General features: G+C 42.7%; 1 protein-coding gene across 5 annotated transcripts in view; it reads left to right on the forward strand.

Annotated features, from left to right (window-relative positions):
* The window catches only part of Pcca (propionyl-CoA carboxylase subunit alpha), a 411727-nt gene that overhangs the window by 343513 nt on the left and 42774 nt on the right, over positions 1–25440 (forward strand). For all 5 annotated transcript variants that reach the window (XR_015044709.1, XM_085828899.1, XM_021182607.2 and 2 more), the window contains one exon: positions 16216–16356. Coding sequence is in view for 4 of the 5 variants with exons in the window: in XM_085828899.1 (XP_085685025.1) it covers positions 16216–16356 (141 nt within the window). In the remaining variant the exon portion in view is untranslated. The remainder of the gene's footprint in view (positions 1–16215; positions 16357–25440) is intronic.

A 25440-nucleotide genomic window follows, 5' to 3' on the forward strand; every position in this document is an offset into this window, starting at 1 on the left:
TCCTATATGCCAGAATTTAGGTACTTGACACCAACATAAAATTGAGGCAGGTGCTGCTGCCATTAATCCCGGTTCCAGTGAGACAAATACAGGGGATCCCCAGGATAAGCTGGCTAGCCAAAGTAGCTAGAATTGGAGAGCTCTAAGTTCAGTGAGAGACCAGGCCTCAATAAAGAATATGGGGAGCACTGAAGGAAGATAGCCAAGGTCAACTTCAGGCCTCTGCGTGTATACAGATAGATACATGTATGTATGTTCATACACATTCTAACATGCATCCAAATACACACACACACACACACACACACACACACTATACACAGATACACACAAATAAAGAAAGAAGGAAAACCAATAGTGCCATAGTTGGATAGGGGCTGTGATCCCAAGATGTCAAGATGTGGAGGCAGAAAGGTCACCTTTTAGGGCCAGCCTGGTCTTTGTCATAGCTTCTATAGTTAGTGCTATTAAATTGTTGCTATAGAAAAGGCCAGCTCTCTGGGGCAGTATTAGAGATGGTATCTTTGCTGGCTAGATTTATGTTAGTTTGGCACAAACTTCAGTCATCTGAAAACCTCATTGAGAAAATGATTCCATAAGATCGAGATGTGGACAAGCCCGTAGGTTATTTTCTTAATTAGTGATTGATGTGGGAGGGCTCAATCCCATTGTGGGTGGTGCCATCCCTGGCTGGTGGTACTGGGTTCTATAAGAAAATAAGCTGAGCAAGTTATGGAGAGCAAGCCAGTACTCCTCCATGGCCTCTGCATCAGCTCCTGTCTCCAGGTTCCTGTCCTGTGTGAGTTACTTTGACGGTGAACAGGGATGTGGAAGTGTAAGCTGAATCATCCTGTTCCTCCCAACTCGCTTCGGTCATGGTGTTATGGAAGGAGTAGAAACCTTAGCTAAGTGAGTGCTACTCACCAGTGGACTAAACCACAGGTTGCAGTGCCAGCATCATGTGTGCTCCCCGACAATCTCGTGAACCTGTAGGTGTTTAAGGCAGAGGCAGAGCCTCCTTCAAAGCCCATGAGAAATGTCCTTTCTTATGAAGCAGGGGGAGAGCTTGGAGTCTTTTTTTGCTTCTCATTCAGGAGCTCACAATAGTGCCAAGATATTTCACTGCTCTGCCGTCCAGTTTGTTGGGTTAATTTGGGAGACAGTGTCAGTGACCTGGAGCTGTGCCAACTTCCAATTAGCACTCCCTCTAACCACTGATTTCACTTTAAAAGTAATTACTGCAGATGTCCTCAGCGACCCTGAACAGCATCCATGCTCTTAATCCCACAGATAGTTTTCTCATCTAACACAGAAACTTTTATCTCAGGTTTTTAAGATTTAGCTGTAATTCTTGAGCTTATTTTAAAATAATGTCAGAGTTACTATAAAAGTCACAGAAACACTACAAATGCCATCCATATCACTTTGCCCAGAATCTGCATGTGAACCATGAACTGCAGTTGTTGCTTCTGGGTATTGATTTTCTAGGTACCCATTTAATCTGTCTGTCTGTCTGTCTGTCTGTCTCACTCATTTTACTCTGTCCCATTCTCAAGTTGCTAATAATACCTCTGTGCTTCTTCAGTACAAGACAAACTCCTGTCCAAAACAGCACAGCGTGGCTGTACAGTTTTGAATAGCAGGAGATAACAGTATCATTACAGTATGGCTGTCTAAACTACAAATATTTTCAACTTTGTCAGTTTTCTCACTATAAAATACTGGCTTAAAGTCAGTCCAGGGCCTCCTTCAGAATCACCTGCTGCATTGTCTTCGCACCTCTTTTCTACAGTCCTGGTTTGTCCAGAACTGATTTATACAGTCTTTATGATACTTTCATTTGTTTGTTTTGTTTTTGTTTCTTCAAGACAGGGTTTCTCTGTGAGGCTCTCTGGCTTATGTGGACCTCTCTGTAGACCAGGCTGGCCTTGAACTCAGAGATCTTCCTGCCTCTGCCTCTAGAGTGCTGGGATTGAACACATGTGCCACCAGTGCCTGGCCTGGTGTTGACACTTCTATCAGGTTATGTCTGGGGTTCTGTACAGTCAGGCTACTGTTGGGAAGCTCAGTACTCCTACCCATCACACTCCTAGCACAGCACTGTGACTTCTTGGCTGAGCTGGTGTTGCCAGGTTTCTGTCCTATAAAATGAACAACTATTCTTTTCTCAGTTTATAGCAAAGGGAATGGTACCAAAGCTAACAATTCTAATTTAATATTGTTTTTGTTTTGCTGGAACTAGAGGTGTGTACTCTGTCAGTCTTTCTGATTTATACAGTCTTTTTGATACTTTCATTTGTTTGTTTTGTTTTCGTTTCTTCAAGACAGAGTTGGACACCATAGTCTTAGTGCTTAAGACTAGCTCTTCTCTATTCAGATGTTTTAGAGTGATGCATGTTGGCATCTGGGCCTGGGGGTAGTTATGATCCTCTGTAATGTATTAGCTACTTTTTCTTGCTGTGGTAGAAGACTATGACCAAAGCTAACTAATGGAGGAGTCTATCACAGTAGGGAAGGGTAAGCATCAAGTGGCTGGAAGTGGAGCAAAGCTATAAACCCCGAGTCTCATACAACCTCCATGACTTGATGAAATAGTCAAAAATCCAGACTCAATTTCTAGTTAAGATCTTGTCAGTGACTGCAGAGGAGGCGTCCATCAGCAGAGCAACATTAATGACAGTTCATGTCATTTCCCCAAAACTACGAGTGGTCTCTGGTGATACTCAGAAGTTTCTGACTAAGCCATAAAGTTATACTTGTGTAGACCCTGCTTCACATAGAACGAACTGCTTCTCCAGATGTCAACAGCAGCAGCCTGTGCAGGACCTAAGAGGCTCAGGGAAGGTTTCTTCCCTAGTTTGCATCTGTGTGCCCATAGATGTTGGAATGAAACTGTCTTTTCACTCTGGTGTTTGGTAGAAAGAAAAAAGCGTATACATTAGCCCTTATAGTGTGTGTGTGTGTGTGTGTGTGTGTGTGTGTGTCTGTGTAAGAGATTAACAAACTATTTGTAGTACTGTTGGGTTGCTGATGGTTTTCATTGTTGGTAGACTGCTAGGCCACACGACTTCATCTCTTCATCCCCCCTCTTTCCACTCATGAAGGATTTCAGCCTTCAATAGGGTTATCAGCCTGTAGGATGTCTGAAGTCAGGCTTTAATGTCCTGTCTCAGAGCAGCTAGCTGTAGGCTTTCATGCCACCTTGTTCATGCTGGAGAGCATATGTTTCCAGTTGTTCCCAGTTGGCTGAGGTCACTGCAGACATATTTGTCCATCACATCCAGTGACACAGACAAGACAAAGCATATATGGACTTTGTCATTCTTCCTCATATAAAGATATTGTAAATACACTTGACCTTAAAAAAAAGGCTCAGTGGTAGTGGCTCAGAGTTTGGCCCTCAGTATCAGGAAAGGACAAGGTGGTGGTGGTGGTGTGGGGGGAGACCTGTTTCTGGTTCAGGTTTCTTCAGACTCTTCCATGGTGACAAGAAATTGTCTCTAAACCAAGTCTTTAGTGTAGACTTTGTAAGGACAGTTAATTCATTCATGCTTCTTTTAGGGAGGAGAAACAACAGATTCCCACCCCCTCAAAAAACAAAACAAAACAAAATAACAATGACAACCACAACAACAACAAAAACCAGAAAGTATTTTGGAATCTACTTTTAGAATTCGGTCAGAATGAAGTTCCCCATCCAGGGAAGAAACAGAAAAGTTATTGCCCTAATACACTGCAAACATGGGTGACGACAAAGGCCACGTGGGCAAATGGAAATTCTCATCCTTGGTGATGATACTAAAAACATAGCGTAGCCCTCCCTCACCCTGACCCCAAGCCACGGTTCATTCCACTTCCTGCTACACCTTCTTCAGAATGAGGCAAGTAGTCTGAAATGGATTCAGTTACCAGACTGGACATTGTAAGAATGTGGAGCAGTGGAAACTCAGACTGTGGCAGGCTCAGGCCAGGAACACTGCTGATCTCATCCTCACATTGGCTATCTTGGTTGATCCAGGATTCTCACTGGGGGTGGGGTGTCCTTATCTTTCTTAATACTAAAGTTTCTTTTGACAGAATTTATGCTGTGTATGTTTGTGTCAAATCCCAAGGAAACAAGACTCAGTACTTCTACCCCCACCCAACATTTCTCACCCCACCCGTTTACCCTCAACCTCCTCCAGCTCAGGGTACTGGGCTTCCCTTCCCTCTCCCCAGCTTCTGATTCTGTGTAATCCAGGCAAGTGCTGTCTTGGCCTCCTGATTCTGGGCTCCTCTCTTGGCCCACTTGCCCTTTATCCTCTTCCTTCTCTCTTCTCTCTTGTCTCTCACCAACACCCCCCTTCCCTCACCATCCACTCATTCTGAATCCTTCCACATGCCTCTGGCTGTATTCTTTTCCTCATGTCAGGAATAAAAACCTTTCCTTAACCATACTTTGTAAGGGTCCTATCTCATTGTCATTCCGTTAGTGTAACACAGTCATTTGTTCAGTTGGTGTAACATGGTCATTCCCATTGAAATTACCCTGCTGATGTCCCTAGGACTTTTTTTTTAATCTCCTTTATAGTTTTTAATAAACCAGGAGAACGAAGGAACAGCCCCTAGCTGCCTATACAATTAGTAGTTCAGCTTACTAGAAATCTGTAAATGTTTAGTCATCCAGAACCTGGCTTCCCAAACACACTTTGACCACAGTGCTTTCTTTCTTCAGGCTACTTCTGGATTAAGAACCATCAGATTTTATGCACAGGTTTCCTATTCTAATTTTGCCCTTGTAATGTTTGTCTTCTAACTCAGGGACAGCAACATGAAGGACACAGAAACATTGATAAGGTGATAACTGTATATACCAAACACTCCCAAAGCTGAGACTTTACATGGGCTTCACTGAGCTCTAGCCTACTGGCCTGCTGCTGCAGGGTTATAATCCCAGTGACCTGGGAGAGTTTGAGGCAGAAGATTAGAAAGTTCAAGGGCAACCTGGACAACTTAAAGATCTTTAAATACAAAAAGGTACCTTTAGTCCCAGCACTTGGGAGGCAGAGGCAGGCTAATCTCTTTCAGTTCAAGTCTAGCCAGGTCTACAGAGCAAGTTCCAGGACTGCTAAGGCTACATAGTGAAACCCTGTCTTGTAAAACAAAAACAAAAACAAATATAAACAGGTAACAAGGGATGAAGGCTCAGCTCAGTGGCAGAGCTTCTCACAGGGACCTCTTCTGCTGCAGCGTCTGTCTGCTCAGCTTCTTGTGATGAGGCGCTCCATCCCACTGAGCATGGCTGATTCCTGCTCTGCCTGTGGTGCACTTAAACCCTGGGGTCAGGATTCTAGCTATAAGGAATGTGGCCCTTATTGACTATTATTGACTTCTATGCCTTATCTACTGATACCTCAATAGCATTATTTAACTATACTGATAAGAGTTAGATTTGATTGGACAGGTATTACTTACAGATGGGTCCAGAGGCAAATAGTTCTAACCTCTGGAGCTAAGTCTTTTGACAGTTACTTTGGGCATTTGAGGCAGGCTAGATTCTGGAAGTCACTAAGTGGTGACAGTTACAGTTTATTTTGGTTGACTATGAGATAAACACTTTCCTCTGAGATAAAGGGTAGAATATAAAGACTTTTTGTGGTGTTGTTACAATCAGGGTGTTGTGGATATCAACAAAAGCTCCAAACTGAGAGAAAGAAAGGAAATCAGGTGTGGGGGTCAGTACACCTGTGTGAGCTCCTAACGCAAAGGCAGGAGAATCACCTCAAATGTGAGGCCAACCTAGGCCACAGTGAGCTCCTGTCTAAAGCAGTGGGAAAGAGATAAAATGGGGAGGGAGAGAAGGAAAGGAAAAGGCATGTAAAATAGAGTCTGGAGTGTAAGGGCAGCATTGAGAGAGGTGATAATGTTGAGGTAAAACAGACCAGGGCCTCAAAGTAGATTGTTCATGTAAGAATTGCCTCGATCCTCAGGACAACTTTGTGAATTCATATCATGAAAACCAACAGTTTGTGACTCAGGATCTAGAGACACACAGCTTCACAGTCCTGAGCTTCCAAACTGTGGAGTTAGAGGTCGAAACTCAGTAGCTATGCTGAAGATGATAGAGACAGTGTATCATGGTTCCCACTCCCTCCTAGCCCAGAGGGCTCCAGGAGGGCTCAGTGTAAAACATGCTCCAAATGGGTCAGTTTTTAGCAGTACCCTTGGGTGTTGATATTAATGCTCTGCACAATGCCTTTTCTGAATGGCCAGGTTATGGGATTTGAGGCCAGGAGCCATGTTTCCATATGTATTCATACTCTGCCAATGCCCAGCTAGGCTTGTTAAGTATCTTTAAATGAACGGATTGCTCAAACTTTTCCTGTAGTTCACCATGTGTCTCTTTAGGGATCTAAGGCTCACAAGGCCCCACACAATCCCATCAAGACACCCTTAGTGTTATAGAGCCCTATTTTGTAATTTTTATTTTAGATCTTCTTTTAGAAGTTGTTTGTAGTATTTGAAGAATTTAATCTACTTTTGTTTACAAATTTTAAACCATAGAGTAAGGACTAAAATTAGCAACCTGTGTGCTGCCATACACATGAACAGTTTGCCCTGTCTCATTCTGGGTAATCAGAGATGTTTAGACAAGAGACTGAAAAGAACACTTAGCATGTAGTTTTCTACAGGTACTTGCTGGGTGCTTTGCAAATCCTTGTCAATTTGATCTCTAACACCATCATACAAGATGTTTATTATCATGGGGCTGGAGGGGTGGCACAGCAGTTAAGAACACTTGATGCTTTTGCAGAGGACTCATGTTGGATGGCTCACAACTGCCTGTAACTAACTGCAGCTCCAGGAGACCTGATGCCTTCTAGGTTCTGTGAGCAGCCATACACACATGCATATAAATTAATAACCTTTTAAAAAGATGTATAATCTTGATTTAAGAGAATAAATTTTTGTCTGAGAAATTAGATTATTTGGTCAAAAATTATCATCTTAAGAAATTTTTGAGACAGTCTTATGAAGCCTCACTGTATAGTCCAAATGACCCTGGATTCCTTCTGTCTCCACCTCCCCATTGCTGGGATTACAGGTATGTGCCACCATCTTTAGCCAAAGGTAACATCTTTCCCAACTCTCAAATTCAGGTTTATGGAATAAGATTCCATTTGCTGCTATTATGTTCTGGGACTTTGTCTCCTTTCCCTTCCATATTACCCACAAGGCTTTGCAGGTCTTGTCATACAATCAGTATTGTATGTGTACAATATTCCCCACATGGAATGCCAGCAGATTGTCTACAGACACAGGCTGGGCTTGCAAGATGTATTATATTCTGAACTGCAGAAGTGCTAAGCAATCCCCTGACAGAGGTCATTTGTGATACTTAGGACCGCTGTGTGAAGGCTTGTGGAGGTGTTTTCTGATTTGATTTTTTTTGGCCAACAGGATTATATGCCACAATCATCTCTGGCAGTGTTTATCCTGTCTTTCTACAAGCTAGTTTGGTAATTTCTGTCAAACATAAGCCAACATTTTATCCTATTTGATTCTGAGTTTCTTCAATGAATTCATAATAGTGAAAACTTTTTATTATTGAAATCATCCACACACAGGCCCGAGTGCTGTTGAAGAGGCCCAGCATTGGCTTCATTCCCAGCCTCTGGTGTTGAAGAATTGATGGGGGAAGGAAGGCCAAGCTCCCCATCTGTTTTCCACAGAGTCCATTTGTTCCACATCCTGTGATAACAGTATACCCACTTGAGATGAGCAAAGAATTCAAATGGAAGAGAAAGTGAAGAGAAGGGTGGGGACCATAGCAAAATGGTACGCTTTCCTACCTATGTGCCTATTTACATAATTGTGTTGTTATAACATTTCCTGTACTTTTCTGTAAGTTGATGCTGCCCTAATTACAGACTTTCAAGAGAACAGTTCATTGTACCCCAAATTACAGAGTGCTTTTAAAAGGTACCTTCTTACTGGCTTACCAACTACCTTATAAACTCGTAATTACATAAAACAATTCAGGGTAAAGAATGGAAACAGCTTGTACTGTTAACAGATGTTGGTATTGTTACAAAATTAAGCACAGCACTTTCAAAGATCTATAATATTTTTCTTGTATAAAAAGAAAACCCTGGTTCATTATAGTCAGAATGTGTCACATAGACTCCTGATCAAACAGAAGGCACATGCCCTGATTTGGGATTCTGTGAGGTACACTGCAGCAGACTTGCCCTTGTGGGTGGGAAAGTACCACTTATTTTAGCACAGTGCCTTTGTGGACTGTGCACCTATTTGTTAGACAGCAAGTGGGCACCTGGGCCCCTTTATTCTTGGTGCACCTGCATGTGGGGCCCCCTAGTACTGCACACTAGGGGTGTCTCTGTCCTTGGCGCTCCTCACAGAGGCTCCTTTCCTTTCCCATTTTGTGTGTGAAGACAGTGAGTGATTTCAGGAGCCAGAAAAGCTGCCTCACAGGAGCTCAGCAGAAAAGTAAGTTCCCTTTGGTGAGAGCGCTCTGGATCTAAGGCTTACTCTCCTCAATATGCTTTTCAGCACAGTTGTTAAAGGTGAAAGATGTTTGTTTCAAGACAGTGGAAATGGATGGAAGCCTGTGATTACAAAAACAAAAGAGAAAAAGACTTGAGTTTTATATTGTGGATGGACATCTCTAAATAGGTCTCTCTAGAGGGAACTGCCTTTTTACCTCAAATCGGAGATACTTTGAAGCTATCACCCAACTCATTCCACCAGATATTATTTTTTCATTACATATGTTGTCTCTCTGTGTGTGTACAAGTATGCATACTTGTGTGTATTCACATGCACCCTGACCTGTGTCAGATGACAGCCTTAGGAGTTTGCTTCTCTCCTACTGTGTAGGTCTCAGAGACTGAACTCAGGTTGTCAGTCCTGATGACAAGACTTTTCAGCCTCTGAGCCATCTTACTAATCCAAGTTGGTCATGTTATCTTGAAGACAGTTCATTTCCCTAAGGAAGCCATACCCTTTTAGGAAGATTTTTGAAAAAATGAATTCTGTGTATTTTGTTTTTTGGGTTTTTTTTGTTTTCTTTTGTTTTGTTAGAAATGTTCTTCCTGCCTCTATTTTTGTATTTTTTTCTCCAAAAAAGATAAGGTTATTGTCCTCTGCCCTTGTGATTTCTTATGGCACATTTATGGGTATAAGCAAAGGCTGAAGTTTAGGCCTGGATTTATAGTTCAGTGGTAAAGCATGTACATCATGTACACAATGCCCTGAATTTAATCGCCAGCAACAAAAATAAAATAAAATAAAAAGTGAAATAAAATAACCAGAAAACCAAATCAAAACGAACCTGGAGTTTGGATTCCACTTGACCACTTGAGGAATAAAAGGCTGACTGTTGTCTGAGTGGTGACTGCCAGTGGGAAGCCGTGTGCTATGTGACAGCGCAGTGCTGGGGTCAGCTCATGTCACAGAACAGTCAGATACTGAGTGGCTTTCTAGTGGTGCTAACTGCATTTTTCAACAAGAGGAACAAGTGCTGAGTCGGGGACCGAATCTTTTTTCTGTTACATCAGTATCACTGACCCTGAAGCGTTGGGCTCTAAGGTAACTCTGGCATTTAAATGGATGAGACACATGGACAAGCCCTGAGCACTGCCTCTGGGACCCTGCACTGAGCCTCAGCTGTGATGTAGGAAGGCCCTTTTAGGACACTGTAGTTTTGTTTGTTTAAGATGCCGCTCAGGTTAGCCCAGGTTTGCCTAGAATGTACAGTCCCTTGCACCTGCCACCAGAGCACTGTTTACAGTCCTGTGCCATTTTGCCCCACTTGTTTCCAATCAATCCTTTGCTACTTTTTGTCTCCCGTGGATTTGGAAATCAAACTCAGGGCCCTATGGATGCCAGAGAAACAAGTGCTGTACTACTGTGCTATATCTCCATTCTGCCCTATTCTTATAATGTTTTATTCTGTTGAACAGGACATTGATGGTTCCTTGTAGGCTTTTGTTAATTATCACGATGTATCAAACATTAAATTATTGACCCTAACCTTACAATGCAGGCGTTGTTAGTCCCAGACAGATATATAGGGCTACTTTATGATAACAGGCTAATGTAGCTCTGGCTACTCCCTTCAGGTTTCAGTTGTGATAACTTAAGTCAGCTGCCCCAGTTCCTTAGGACATCACTTGATTGTCTTACAAGTTAAGACAACATTTGTGTTTCAGGAGAATGCACTTTATATAGTGTTTCTGAATTGAGCTTTTGTGAGAGATGCCAACTGTTACCGTGAAAAAGGGACATTGGACCACTAACTAACTGATCTACATTTGCTCTCTGTGTAAAATAGTGTTATAACAGTGCTAATTACTAAGCATCTGAATTGTAAAAAAGTGCACAGCAGTAATTTGCACCTTAAAAAAGTGAAAACACACACAGGGCACATGCTTGATTTATGAACTTCCCAAGGGCATGTTTAGTTGTGGCTCACTCATGGCTCGACTCTTGTTCAGCATTTGGTTTCTGTGTTTGTGCTCTCTAGACCCTAGAAAGAGCTGTTAGTGAGAGTAGGGTATATAAACAAGGAAGAGCATTTGAAGACAAAAGATTGGTGCTATTAGATCAGTATGTGCTCTTATTTATTTGTTTTGCTAGTTTTAGAACAGCTAGAAAAAAATAGCGCCTTTGAAGTCCCTTCCTATGATGTAGAGTTAGGAACTGTGACAGCCAGATTTTAGGGTTCTGTGGCTCTAGTTACTGTATCAGTGGTTCTAGTTACTATATCAGTGGCTAGTTACTGTATCAGTGGCTCTAGTTACTGTATTAGTGGCTCTAGTTACTGTATCTGTGGCTAGTTACTGTGTCAGTGGCTCTAGTTTCTGTATCAGTGGCTCTAGTTACTGTATCTGTGGCTAGTTACTGTATCAGTGGCAGATGATTATGTTCTGTTTGATTCATTCTCTCGGTCCACACATCTGTGTAATTAGCCTGACAGATCTAAACCAGTCTAGTTTTTTTTTTTTCCTCCTAATATGGAGAAGAATTTCAGGCCCTCGGAAAACTTGAGTTTTGCCTTGTGTGTAGGTCAGAAGCACATGCATCAAGTAACTCAGAAGCTCCTTAACCATGAGTTATAGTTCAGATGTCCTGGCTGGCCCACACGTTCTGGGATTTATAAATGCATTTTCAGGTTCATTCAACATACTCGATATTTGACAAGCAGAACTTTTAAAAGAAAATTGTGTTTGTAAGAAGTAAAGTTATTTATTTTTCTTGTCTATTGCTGTACTTGAAGGATTCCTGCTCATAGGCAGAAAACAGAGGTTTCAAAGGAACCTTGTCTCCATATGGTTTTCCTCGATAATCCCTTATCCTCCATCTTCAGCTCTCATTCCTTTGCTTTCTTGCCTGTGGCTACATTTCTATCTCTGCATCAATTAGCACAGTGATTTATACAACAAGCAAGCAGTTTAGAGGTAATGGTACACAATTAACATCTCATTCCACCATAAAGGGTATGCTAAACACCCCAGTCATTGCTTTCTCTGCCTGGAATTGAAATAAGTGTTTGTCCTAATTCATAAGCTATCTGATGTGAAGTGGGTCCGCTTTGTACTGCACTACACCATTAATCTAATTATAGATAGCTGCAAATGAAGTGCTGTCGGGGCTGGGAGATTGAAGAAAATAGCCTTTTGTCATTTAGCATGACTCTGTGAAGCAGGATCACACTTTATAGGGTAATGCTGCAAAATGGAAATCTCAGGAATATTGCTGCCTGTTGCATCTTCTCTAATTACTGCAGCATTGTAAACACAACTGGGCGCTGATATAAATAGAGCTGTAGCTATGCTGTCATGTGGGTTGTAGGAGAAAGTCCTTCGAGTGCTGTTGGATTAAATGATGCATCCTGATTGACAGCTACCTTGAGACTGCACTGATGGAGTTGTCACAGCACTATGCTAACAGGCTGAGCCACCACTGCAGCTGCAGGAAGCCTGGGCTGAGACTGGGCTGGCTGGGTATTGGCCTGTTGCTTTAGCTGCAGCCTCCTCCTTCCACTTTGGTTGCTGACTGAACCTTGATGAGGAAGCCACCAGCTCCTGGTCTGTGTGTTTTCAGTATGTTTTCTGGAGATTTCTCTTTCAAAAGATTAGCTAATAGGCTCTGGGTTCAAGGAGAGAAACAGGTGCAGTCCATGGCTCAGACTGTTTTTCCTCATGTAAACATGTGCTTTTTCTACAAAGAACTGGGACAAGGAACACACTGATGGCTTCCAAGTTCATGGTGTGGCTTACATTATAGCTTATAGTTCTCCTGCCTTTCTGCTGAGCTGGCATTTTGAAGACACTCCTCATTTTTATCATTTCCAAAACCTTAGTGCTGATTTTCACCTGACTGACTTAGGGCTTTAGGGGATCTCACATCAGGTGAATGAAGATGAGGCTTACAAGTAGAGACTGAAGGGGTGAGGGTGAGTGAGGTGGGAGGGGGTGAGGAACTTTGAATAGGAAGACAGCCTTTGAAAAATGTATCTGCCAGTACATTTGGGAATAGGAGGGGGGTGGGTATAGTTTTTGGCCAATGCTTGGTAACTTTGAGTTTTCCAGATAACTCAGAGAAAAGCTGGATTGTTAACCTATGACTCTAATGTTGACTAATGTTGCTCTAATGGGCAATAGCTGACATAAAAAAATCAAATCAATTATGGAGCTCATAATTGGAACTGGACAAATGAGTTAGAAGGGAAATTGGAGCTCAGCCCTTCTCCAAGAGAAATCTCACAGGCTCTGAAACTGCAGCTGAAGGCTGTGTAAAGCAGACTGGACTTCACATTCAAAGGCCACCCCCTTGAATCATGGAAACTCTGTGTATATGGCTTGAAAAATCAGCTGTATATGTAGAGGCTTTGGAAAGGCATTCACAGACTTCAACCTCCATCAGGGGGCCTGCCTCGAGTACTAGACAAATAACAGAGCCCATCAGGTTGGAGCTGATCATACATGGATGGAGTGCTTCTTCTCTGTCCAAAGCTGCTGACTGAGAATCGTGCATATAATCAATAGATTGAGGCATGTTCTCCCACAGGTGGGCAGCCTGCTTGCAGGATGTAGCAGTCAGCAGAGCATATCGCTCTGGAAACCTCTCCTGTTCTACCCTGCACTCTCTCCCAAAGCCACAGTGGGTCCTATGCTGCTCCCAGGGTCCTCCTCCTAACTGCCCGCTGTGTGCAGTGTTCTCATTGCATCTCCCATGTTTGCTGTTGATTCTTCTTTCTTTTCTTTAAATGTTTGGATGACATTTTCTCATTAGACATGTTTTTACATTATAGACAGCATAAAATGGAGTCTTGGCTTGGGGGGTGATTTTACATAATTGGGTCAAATACCTTCTATGATTATCATATTTGGGTTAAGAAGCCATCTAAACTGCTCCCAGAGAGAGCCTGTTTTCTAATTTACCTGGTGAGGTGTTTTTTAAAAAAACAACTTTCCATTCCCATGACAGTGGTTTGGAGACAGCTTCCTAAAACCAGTAGAGGGAAGGGGTTTTTACTACTGAGTCCAGAGCTGACCTTTATGGACCTTTTCACCACTATACCCTGGTTCTTCTGGACACACACGGAATGAAAAACTGTCCTTCTTCATGATTATACTTCTCTCTGTTAGCACCCAGCCTTTTAAACATCAACACTGTGCTTTGCGTGAACACAGACACACCCCTGAACTTACGTAGACATTTTGCAGTATCTGAAAACACTTAAGTGCCCATCATAGAAGCAGACTTGAGCTCTGCTATTGCTAGAAAGACCCTTTCCTGAATCCTCAGCTAGCTAACTGCACCTGTCCCCAAGAATCTAGAGAAAACAATGAGTCCTAGTTCAGATGCTAAGCTCTGTAAGCCCTAGTGCAGACTGCAGTGGCCCCCTTTTTGGAGAGCAGGCACTAGGAAACATCTATGGTTATCACTAGGATGTCTTCTTGGATGGGCCCATGTGCGGCACCAACGAGGCCCATTCAGACTTTTGACTCCACATACAAACTGCAGGGCCGACAAGAGGCTGTTTTAAGATGGCCTGTGATAATCAGGACAACATCAAAGGTAACCTTAAGGAGTGTAGCTTCTCTCTCTTCTTTTCCTAATCAGAAAGGTCACTTCTGAGTCAGCCATGTTCAACAAGACCTCTCCTGAGGCATCCACTCCTTGTTATTTTTCACTTGTGATTACAATAAGTCATTTATTCCTAAACAGATTTAAGAACAATAAACAAATACAAAAGGAAAAGGAACATCTCATCAATAACAAAGGCTGTGTCTGAAGCACTGAGTTTTGGACTCTTTTACATCTCTTTCCAAGCAAAGCAGGGGCCCTACAGAGAAAGGAATTTAGAAGATATGAAAGTTATAAAAATAGTAAGGGACCCAGTTTTTTGTCAGGATCTGGGCCTCTCAGGAGAAATGGTCTGAAGACAGCCTTAGCTTTGTTCACATTGAGGCTTAGTTGTGAGATAGCCCAAGTATTGGTTCTTAAGCCTATTTGCTGTGGTGAAAAGCTATTAAATTGTATTCTCAGTATATACTTTTCCTAAATTCATATTTTGAAGTTAAAGAAAACCAGGGGGAAAATAGATCTGAATGCTACAGTGAAAACTAATCCCTAGGGCAGAATAACAGCTGGTCACATAGTAGTGTCACCCTAGTGATGCTGCTAGAAATGGAACCCGCCCGGTACACACGTACCTCTAGTGCTGCCGGACTTTCTGTTCCAAGGGAGATAGAGCACAGATACTAAAACTGTGCAATTTGGCCCAATTATGTCCCCACTTGGTTCCCAAGGATTTAATGAGGGCCTTGGAAGTACAATTCATGGGTGATGCGTAGTCCCTCTGCCCAGGGTGTCGTCAGACTGACAGCAGCCTGCTTTTCCCTTGTCATTTATGACTCAGATGAATTTTAATAGGAGCAAAAAGCTTTTATTTGTGCTGTAATTTCACTTAAGGATCATATCCTTCAGGAACTGGCAGACACTTCTATGTCTTGATTGCAAAACACACACTCAGGAGTAAAGAAACATCCAGAAGATGTTATTATTCAACCTGTCACAGTGTCGAAAATCTGCTTGGAACCTAGGCTATCAAAGCTCTTCTGTGGGGCCTCCCCCCACCTGCTTTAAATCGGCCCTGTAAAGAGCCACTTGGAGATTGCCACTGTCCCCATGCAGAATCAAAGTGGGAATCAGATTCTGCCTTGGCCTCCCTGCCAGCATGATGCCCACAGGAGGCTTTGAGTTACAGCAGCTTTCCTCCAACAAAATGGAGCTGCCCAGTGGGTGCTGCTTCTGTCTTCCCCAGAGAGACCGGATCTGGTGGGAACCAGAAACCAATTCCCTACCTCAAAGCGTTTTATTTTCTGTTTGGGTAGAGCGAATCATGGTTCATATATTTATCTGGGATGTTTCCTGTCCAGTAGGTATTGTCTGTATTAGAAATGTTAAGATTGACTTGTTGGCCATCCACCTTTACGATGCCATGAAAACTGCTGTGCCTGGCATTTTCCGTGTTTTACAAATCTTGGTGCTATCATATCTCGGCCCAAAAGATATTCTCATTACATCTTGTCTTTCTACTAGCTGTCTTGTCATATGAGAAAAGGCTACATGGTAATGTGCCTAAAAGGAAAAACATTTTGATGTGAATATAACATTTTATATCACTGAGAAATATTTGAATGTTAAGGACTTTTCTCTTTTTTCTCAAAATGAACACTGAAGCCTTTGTCTCTATTTAATAATCTACATAGTGTAGCTGCTTCAGAGGTGTGGGAGGCTTGCGACAGCAATCTGCTGCCATCTACTGGTATGCACACAGTGTCACCGCCTTTATCCCTGAGGCTGAGGGACTCAAAGGGTTTGGTTCCTCTGCTTTGCACTGCTCGCTCTCTCACTCACTCGGCAGTGTTCCTCAAGCAAATCCTTACTGTTTCCTTCACAAAGTTCTGAGATGGTTTTCTTAAAGATCTGTGATACTTTTTTATATATCATTAATTAATCATGAGTAATTCCTTTAAAAAAACCTGTCTCTGTTATGAATAATGTTATATGGAGGGTTTTAGAATGTTTGACTTTAAAGGATATTATTGTAATTTTAGTTTAAAGCTTAAAGCAGATTTTGAATAAGTGCTGTTTTAGATATTCATCATTTGACCTCTGTTGTGCTTTTTCTCTTTCAAGTACAAAGTGCACATTTTAACCAAGCTTGCTGCAGAGCTGAACAAATTCATGCTTGAAAAAGTGCCCAAGGACACCAGCAGCACTCTGTGCTCCCCGATGCCTGGAGTGGTGGTGGCCGTTTCTGTCAAGCCTGGAGACATGGTAAGAGAACTTCTGTGTGAGGGATATGCTGGGCTCAGACTTCCCCTACAGAACAATGGCACCGACAGGAGCACGCTCCCAGTGGCCTCTCCTAACCCACGGGACGCTCATGGTACAGGTGTGCACTCACTCTGTCTACCTACTTCACATCTGAGTTGTGTGGGTGACAGCACCTCCTCCCAAGTGGTGTGTATGTAGGGGAGGGGGTGGAGGGATGTGGAATAGAAATGAGGACAGACATTCTCTTCTTTCTCCAATTTGTAAAATTTACATTTACTTTGCATTGTTCCTTATTCCCTGGCCCTCTTGATATGAAGCATGCTTGAGGAATTCATGCCAGAACATATTAACCCTGACAGGGGTTTCTAGTTGCAGGATTTCTGAACTAAATGTCTAACTGGGAAGGAGAATTAAGGAAACCTTAATCCTATAATCTGTTCAAAATCAACCCACTGTTGTAAGGTGGAAAGTGAAATTCAGAATCATAACTGGAAGCTTTATTCTTGACTTTTTAATAATAGAGCTATATTATATCCCTTATCTGCTCAGTCCCGTAACTTGCTGTGGACAAATGTGTAGGATACATACATTTTTCTTTTTCTTTTTCCTTTTCCTTTTCTTTTTCTTTTTCTTTTTCTACAATCAGCTGCTTAGAAGCAAAAGTAAAAAATGGTTGAAAATGCAACTGGGAGATTCCCAGAGGCCCTTAAGTACTTGTGTTTTTACTTCTATGCAGGAAGGAACCACTTTCATGGGCTGTGTGCTAATTCTACTGTGAATCTGACTGAAGCCACTGGACTTTGCCTAATCATTTTTCTATAATCATTATGTTGAGATAGCACCTGATTTTTTTTTTTATTAATACAGATAGAGCATCATGTTAACATTTAGAAAAATCCATGGAGGGGACATTGGCTTCTAGAAAAATACAGAATAAGAACAATCAAGTTGGATTGTCTTAAATCATTAGTTCCCAATTAACATTCAACTGGGAAACTGACTTAAAAATGTCTTCCCCTGGTGATACAGGAGAGCTATCTACTTTTGTAGAAAACACAAAGGGCCAAGTAGCTCTGCCTAGCTGCTTTCACGGATGTTCCTAGAAGAACTGCAGACAGCACTACCTGAGGTCAGCGGTAGGCGATGGCGGGAGAGGTGAGGTGTGAAAGTTAGAGGCTGACTTGTGCAGTGCTGCAGAGATCCCAGGGTTTTCATACAGGATTGGGGGGTGGAAATGGGCTCTTCACTGGTTTTGGCATTAACAGGCACAAATGCACATTGTATTATCAGATATTATCAGAGCACTCAGTAAAATCTTGTATCTAAATGTGCAGGCTAGTGAGCAGAGAAGTTTTTTTTTTTCCTTTTTCTTTTTCTTTTTTCGCTTTTTGTTGTGGTTGTGGTTACCTCTACCCTTTGGGGTTTTCTTTCTTTCTTCTTATTTGTTTGTTTTGTTTTTCTGGAAGCCACCCAGTCTATATACTGCCAGCCCCAGCTTGCCAGTTCTAATTGTGGCTATAATTAGAGCATCACATTTGTGCTTTTTTGTCCTCATAAGAGGGTATTCAATCCTAGTTTTCTGACATCTAAGACCAAGATGGGCAGAAGGTGTGGGTCAGCTCTTGCCTGGGAGGCTGCCCCCATTTGCTCTATCCTAGCTCTATTTACCCACTTATGATTGCTTAACTGGTAAGCAAGGCAGTACAAGTGCAGCCTTCTTGCCTCTTAATAAATACAGTCTTCTGGCATTATTGTTGCCCTTCCTACTTTTCATTCTGTGGTCAGCAAGCTTGCTTGGGAAAAGCCAGTGATCAGCAAGAGCCTAAACCCAGTCTTGCTTGGCAGGGAGCTCTCAGATTAAAAGCACCCATTAGCAATTCAGTGTGGGTATTGGAGAATGGCTGCAGAATGTGTACAGAGAACAGGGCCTGCTGTAAGTGCTCCTGAAGCCAGACTTCCTGGCTTCACACTCACCTTCTTTATGAACGCTGTGTGTCGGTGGATGTAGCTGGCTGGTCAGGTGCAACACACATCTTTTTATTCCTGGAAGAACTTCCTTTCATATTCTATGCTGCTGTACTGTGGTAAAGCTGTTTTCTCTTGAATTACTAATATTTGTGAAGAGTGTCCTGAACCACAAATACTGAAGCTGGACACAGGGTGAGGAGTGTGCCAGCTCCTCCCAGAATCTCTGCTCGAAATCTGCAGTCACAAGGCAAGGACCTCTCCTTGGACTCACGGTAGAGAATTTAGTGAAGCTGTCAGAAGAAATGCTAACGCTGCTTGTAACTGCAGTTCTGCAGTTAAAATGGCTGAGGGCTGGTGGAGTGTGAGAGGTAAGGGAAGCTCCACTTTACCAGTGAAAGTTAACCATCCCTGTGTGTTCTCAGGAAAAGCAACTGAGGCCCATGAAAGCACTCTTGGTTTTCTTTACAGTTTTGTTCACAGTTTAAATTCCCACAACCTGTAGCTTTGTACTGATCTTTTAAGAAAACTTGAAACATCCAGGGAAGGAGTTACAGAGACAAAGTTCGTAGCTGTGATGAAAGGATGGACCATTTAGAGACTGCCGTATCCAGGGATCCGTCCCATAATCAGCTTCTAAACGCTGACACCATTGCATACACTAGCAAGATTTTGCTGAAAGGACCCAAATATAGCTGTCTCTTGTGAGACGATGCCGGGGCCTAGCAAACACAGGAGTGGATGTTCACAGTCAGCTATTGGATGTATCACAGGGCTCCCAATGGAGAAGCTAGAGAAAGTACCCAAGGAGCTAAAGGGATCTGCAACCCTATTGTTGGAACAACATGATGTACTAACCAGAACCCCGGAGCTCTTGTCTCTAGCTGCATATGTATCGAAAGATGACCTAGTCGGCCATCAATGGAAAGAGAGGCCCATTGGACTTGCAAACTTTATATGCCCCAATATAGGGGAATGCCAGGGCCAAAAGAATGGGAATGGGTGGGTAGGGAAGTGGGGGGCGCTATGGGGGACTTTTGGGATAGCATTGGAAATGTAATTGAGGAAAATATGTAATAAAAATATTAAAAATTTAAAAAAAAAAGAAAACTTGATACAGAATAATGGGTCTCCTTTGCATAAAATTCTAAGTAGCAAATCTCAGCTAAATGCCTTCATAGGGCTTGCTATAGGAAGGTTTAAGAACTGCTTTATTTGAAACACTTCCCCTGCTCTAAACACTGGAGTTGAAGTGTTTTATTCAAAATAAATGAAGTATTTATTCAAAATACTCCTTTAGGATACACACAGCAAGAGTTTCCAATGCTTCAACCTACTATTTAATATTAGGTACAGCAGCAATCACTTTCTAAAAGGTGGTAGAGTGGGGTCTTTAATGTATGTGGAAGGGATGCTAGAAAACAGTAAGTTGCAAACAAATCACAAATTTAATTCAGGAGACAATTGATAGAACAGTTTTTCTAAGCCCTTTCTATTTGCCTTCTGGAAATACTTTTATAGTGATCATCATCTTTATACAAAAAAGTCCATTTTTCTATTGATATACTGCTAAGCATATACTATAATACTTCTTTCACAAAATGTTATGAGTTTTTTTAAAAAACTATCTTTAACAAAAATATTTAAAATAAATTCCTAGAGTATGTTGGCACCATCCATGTGTGCTGTGGGTTAATATTAGACTAAGTAAGACATTTGTTGCAAGATTTTTCCCTTTGTCTTTAAACAATAAAATAAAGCTGTTATGAGCATATTTGTTTCCTTAGCCTTTTCATATAAGACATAAAACAATAAATGCTCATAAAAAAGAGCCAACCCAAGATAAGACTTTTTTTTTTTTTTAAAAAGGTTAAGGTTCTTTCGAGCTATATATAACGTGCTCATCTAATTTTTGCATGAGAAATAATTCCCCTCCTTGCTTTGGAAAATTAGGGAGACGCAACTCAGAAGGCTCTACATCTCTGTCTTATACATCAGTGGCCACTGCTGCTTTCATTGCTGTTTTCTCCCCCCTGCCACACCTGTTCACATATGCATGTCATCTAATTTTAGTGGGCCCCAAGATGAGGCTGCTCCACCCGGTCCCTAGACTGGGAGCTGGCAGTTGGGGTTTGTGACCATTGCCTTTGTGGACAATGCCTTAGGCAGGAAATGAAAGCAGCAATAAGAGGGTTCCCAGGCAGGTGAGGTGACCATGGTCCAAGAGACAAAAGACACCGGTGTCTGCTGCAGACCTTCAGTTGCTACCTCCTGTTGTCACCAAAGCTCATACAGTTGAGTCCGTAGCCAATCTGGGGAAGGCACACATGAACTTGGCAGATGTCTTTTTCACTGCTCTAAGAACCAGCTTTGAAACCTCGGAAGCATTTAGGCATGCTAAATGAAAGGGATAGGTTGGGCGTCAGGGTACCTGTGTTCTGGTGCTTCCTGTAGCCCAACATTCATTTCTGCCTTTCTCTTGCAGAAGAGCCAGGCTGGCTGTTGGATAGATTTTCAATTTATGGATGCCCTGATTTACAATCAGAAAATGGTGGCAATAATTAATTTACATATTTATAGCAGTGACTGTTTAAGCAGTTTGAGGAGAAGCCAGTTTTGAACCCAAACCACAAACTGTATTCCACAGGACAGAAACAGAATCATACACTCAGAAGCACTTTTAAGTTTCTAAATCATGGAGAACATAGAAAGTTAGGAGAATCATCTCCCAAGCACTTGTGTATTCTCTGCTCCCCTTAGCTACAGTCGCTTCGGATTTTCCTGGCAGTAAAACATACACACCATGAAGCTGCCTAGTGACCCTCTCCAATCTAATTCCTGTCTCCTCTTCTTTCAGGAGTAAGGAGTATCCTCAGCCTGGCCCTTGAATCATTTTCCATGTAACATTTCTTTTGAAATGTTTAAGAGTAGTTTTTGTCGTGGCTAACATTTCGATTTTTAAAATTTTTATAATTTAGTACAAACTATCAGCATAAGATAAAAATGTTTTGATGGTCAATCTGTGTGAAGTCTTGTGCAGGCTTGGCAATAGTTTTATTTTTCAAGGAATGGTCTTCCTGGGATGAGAAGGCCTGTTACCTTTGTAGTGTTTTTAAGGCTTATTCTCAACCTTACCAAGATTCAAAATTCCTTTTGTGTTTTGACTTTATATGTATGTGTCTACATATATATTTATATATGCTGAAAGAGAAATCATCATATGTCACTGAGTCCTTTAAAACAGCCTACTGAGTGCACAAGGTAGCCCGTCAGATTGGCCTCTTAGGACTGGAAAACACTGAAGTTTCAACTTTTTCCCTTTGTAACTATAAGTGTAGGCTGTCAGTGTGAGCTAAGTTAGAGGGCAGTAGGGAGTCATGTTTTTCTTCATTTTAAGGAATTTTTACAAAACCTGGACTTCATTTACATTGGCTACAATCTGGATTCCTTTCTGAGCACCCCCAACTCCCACAGCACAATTCTAGGGGGTCTGAGGGCAGAGCCGAGGGCAACACCATACAGATACCACAGGCTTGAGTCTCAGAGCCCCCAGGCATGCTAAACATGTGGTCTCTTCTCTCCGTCACCCTTCAGATTGAGTGTGCTGGGCCGGAGTGCCTCCAGATGAGGGGTCAGCCATTCTGTCCACTGCCTGTCCTCTTTGTAATTTGATGCCAGTCCCATCCTTGCTCAGATAGGGCAATCTCCTGGGGTCCCATCTCCCTGTGGGTTTTCCATGAGACACACATTGTTTCTCCAAGAAAGATCAGGGCATATTTAGCAGCCTGTGTTAGTAGCTCAGGAAAAGGAAGTAGGAATAATCAGATTCTACCCTGCCTTTTAGCAAATGGAGGCCACCTCCTTCAGATGTCAGAGACTTAAAAACGTGTTAGATAACTATGTTCTAAGTGACAAACCTTTCGATGTGAAATGGAGCGATTTTCACTTGGGTAATACAGTCAAGAGGGTTGATGTGGATCCCTAGTTTTCGGGGGGACCAGTACAGCAGAAGGGGAGACTGCAGTGGGCCCATAAGCCCTCCGAGCCTTCTGTCTCACTTGGCAGGAAAACACAGAACACAGAACAACAAAAGAAGGCTCCTTTTCCATAAAGGTTCACCCCTCCCCTCCTCCATGCCTCTTCCCCAAAAGGGGCCTGAATTTTTCAGCTGTGCACCGATTTGGTGCTCACTCTTGCAGGGAAACAGTTGCTGTCTGAACAGGCAGGAAACAGTTTTCTTTTAATTGCCGGAATCATTCGGAAGTGCTTCGTGCCCTGCTTCTATACAGCAGATGCTGTGCATTAATTGGCCTGCGTAGAAGTGACCTGGGGTTCCTTGCAGCGGGCCCAATTTTAGGCAGAGGGTTTAAATAGCTTATTTATTATTTTGTATAATCTGCCGTGCATTATGTGCTCCTGCATGTGTTGTGTTTCATGGTCTGCAGTTTCTAATGTCATGTGGGTTTCTAAGCCGGTGTTTCTCTGGTAATGTACTAGCAGCAGGTAAGCTCAAAATACCATCCATCAGGAGCTAATTTTTTATCCAGATACTCCAATGACTGATGAACCTGTCTTTTGTATGAATGTTTAGCACAGTAGAAAGCCATATGCCACTGGCACAGTTTCCTCTACATTCTTTACAGTTGCTAGAGTAGGCTTCTAGGGGGAGGGGGAGCACAAACTCGACGCCATTTGCATCCTCTGGCCTGTATTTTAAGCAGTAGCACCCTTCACACAGCCCTGGGTTTGGATGACAAAAGAGGGTATGCACCGATGTAAAGGAAACCCGACTCCCAGAATGATTCTCTCCATCAGAAATATGACTGTGCACTCTTAATAGGAATCCTTGTTTTGTTCCTCCCCGTCTGTTGCAAACAGACCTCAGCCCATTAGAAGGGCCTCCCTTGTGTGGGAAGACCACAGCTGTTACTGTAAAGCTCATCCAGTCACTGTATCACCCCCATTTTGTGGCTCTGAAGGATGAAATTGAGAAATGGAGCACTGTGCAGTCATCCTTTACGTCTTCAATTTTAGGCCTTCGCCATCATTTTCATGCTTTTATTCCAAATCAAATAACATTAGTGGGCGACAGTACCTTCTGATGAATGTCTCGTCTCAAGCATGGCTTTCGAAGCTCCACTTTGAGGGTCTTGCTTTTATGTCTGGCAGAGACCCCCCTCCTTCTCTTCCCCACCCCATACTTTTCTTTGAGCTTTCTTAGGGGCAATGGCAGTTTGCAGTTTGAGCGATACACAGTGCCATGCGGGTCCCAGTCAGAGCATGTTTTCTGAGAGGGGCATGTGCTGGAGAATGTTCTGTATCTTTTAATCTTTGTGGAAGGAGTGAAGGGGCCTTGGTAGAAGGAGATTGGGGGCTTTAATCAGAACCAAGATGTGGCTTAAATCATTAGCACAACAAAGCATACTATAAGCTTCAAGATAAAAGTCCCCTGGGAAAGGAGTCCTCTGAAAATAAATGGAACTTGATAGATTTCCATATCATTTATAACTTCCCTTAATTACACTTGGAAGACTTGCCAGTAAAACTGGAAAATTGGCAGCCTCTCTCCATTAGAGTCATTTTGCCGACCATGGCAAGCAGCTGGCTTCGCTGGGTTTCATTTCCCATCACTCACAATTAGTCATCAGCTGGAGATGTCTGAAACTCCTCAGCACAGAGCGATGCTGGGTGACATTCAGGCCCGTAAACATGTGAAAATCTGCTGAGTAAATGGGCCGAGTTCTCTCACAAGCTTACTCGTTTGGGGCAAGCCTAGCTCCCACTTAATGAGGGCTGCTCTAATAATCTGATTCAAATGTGAACCTTGACCCTGTGTCAGAGAAGAGGATGCAATAAGCCGGATGAAAGACATAGGATTCAGATCTCCAAACTTTGCACCAATTAGACAGCAGAGAAGCACATCAGGCTGACTGCGTTTATCAGACAGACTTGTAAGGCTTGTGACCATTTAGTAAGTCCAATTCTGGATACATCCTGTCACAATCAGTGAGTCTTTATCCAATGATTCACAAATGTTAGAGAAGTCTGTGTGCAGCCATGCTACAGGGCTGGCTCTGCCATGGGCACTGGGATAGGGCAGCTGCTCTCAGGCTTCCTGGGCCTGCCAGCAGTCCAGAAGTTGCTGTAGTAGGTGGGTGCTACATGTTCTGCAGGTGTAGACACCACAGGCAGGAAAGCTCCAGCAGACAGGAGCTAAGCCCCCAAATGCCTCTTGGTGGGAACTAGAGCCTGTCCAGAGATTAAAAAAACAAAACAAAACACAAAACAAAACAAAACAAAACAAAAAGACCCATAAGCTTGTACTGCATTGATTTCTAAGAGATGGACTATGTCAAAATTAGACCAAGCCTTTCTGCATACCTCTTTCTTTCTTTGGTTTTGTATGCATGTGTGTAGCATGATCCACTTGGAGCAAACAAAGGAAAATTTTTGTTGCAGTTGCCTCAAGAAAATTGCCTCTAAACATGGTTGGAAGGAGAGAGAGCAAGCTAGAGGTAGAAGTCATGGGTTTCTGCTCATAGTTAAATGATGGAAGGAGACTAGAAGGTGGTGAGGGGAGCTAGGAAGTACATGAGGAGTGAGGGGGAAAGGCAGATGGAGGGCCCAGGTTTAATCCTATGAGTTGTTGCGGGCTGAGTCAGGCAAAAGACAGACTCCCTTCCCACCAGGAGAAGCTTGCTTTTCATCAAATTACCAGCTTTGCAATCAGAAGTGGGGGAGGGGCTATGTCAGCTTTGAGAGTCTTGTTTCTGATTGGATTAATAATTTGGGACCCAGTGTTTGTACTCACTGTTACAAGCATCCAGAACCATCCAGGGAGGATGGTCATGGTGGCAAGGTACCCTAAACTGGCTCACGTCTTTCTGCCTTCAGGCTCTAGTAGGGCCTAGGAGGTAGTGGCCTCTTGAAGCTGTCCCTTAGTGTTCACCATGGGTGGTGTTGGCCCCTAGGCACCACTGGAAACCTCTAAGCTTCTTACAGAGGATTGTAAGGACACTTGTATGTGTGTATGTTGAGGAAGGGTTAGGGGGCTCCTCAGACTGCCCAGTAGGTCTTAAGCAGTGTGATAAGAGATGAGCAATGACAGGAGACACAGCT

The sequence above is a fragment of the Mus caroli genome, unplaced genomic scaffold (assembly GCF_978045245.1).
Source record: "Mus caroli unplaced genomic scaffold, Mus_caroli_1 scaffold_12, whole genome shotgun sequence".
In the NCBI taxonomy this organism is placed as follows: Eukaryota; Metazoa; Chordata; class Mammalia; order Rodentia; family Muridae; genus Mus; species Mus caroli.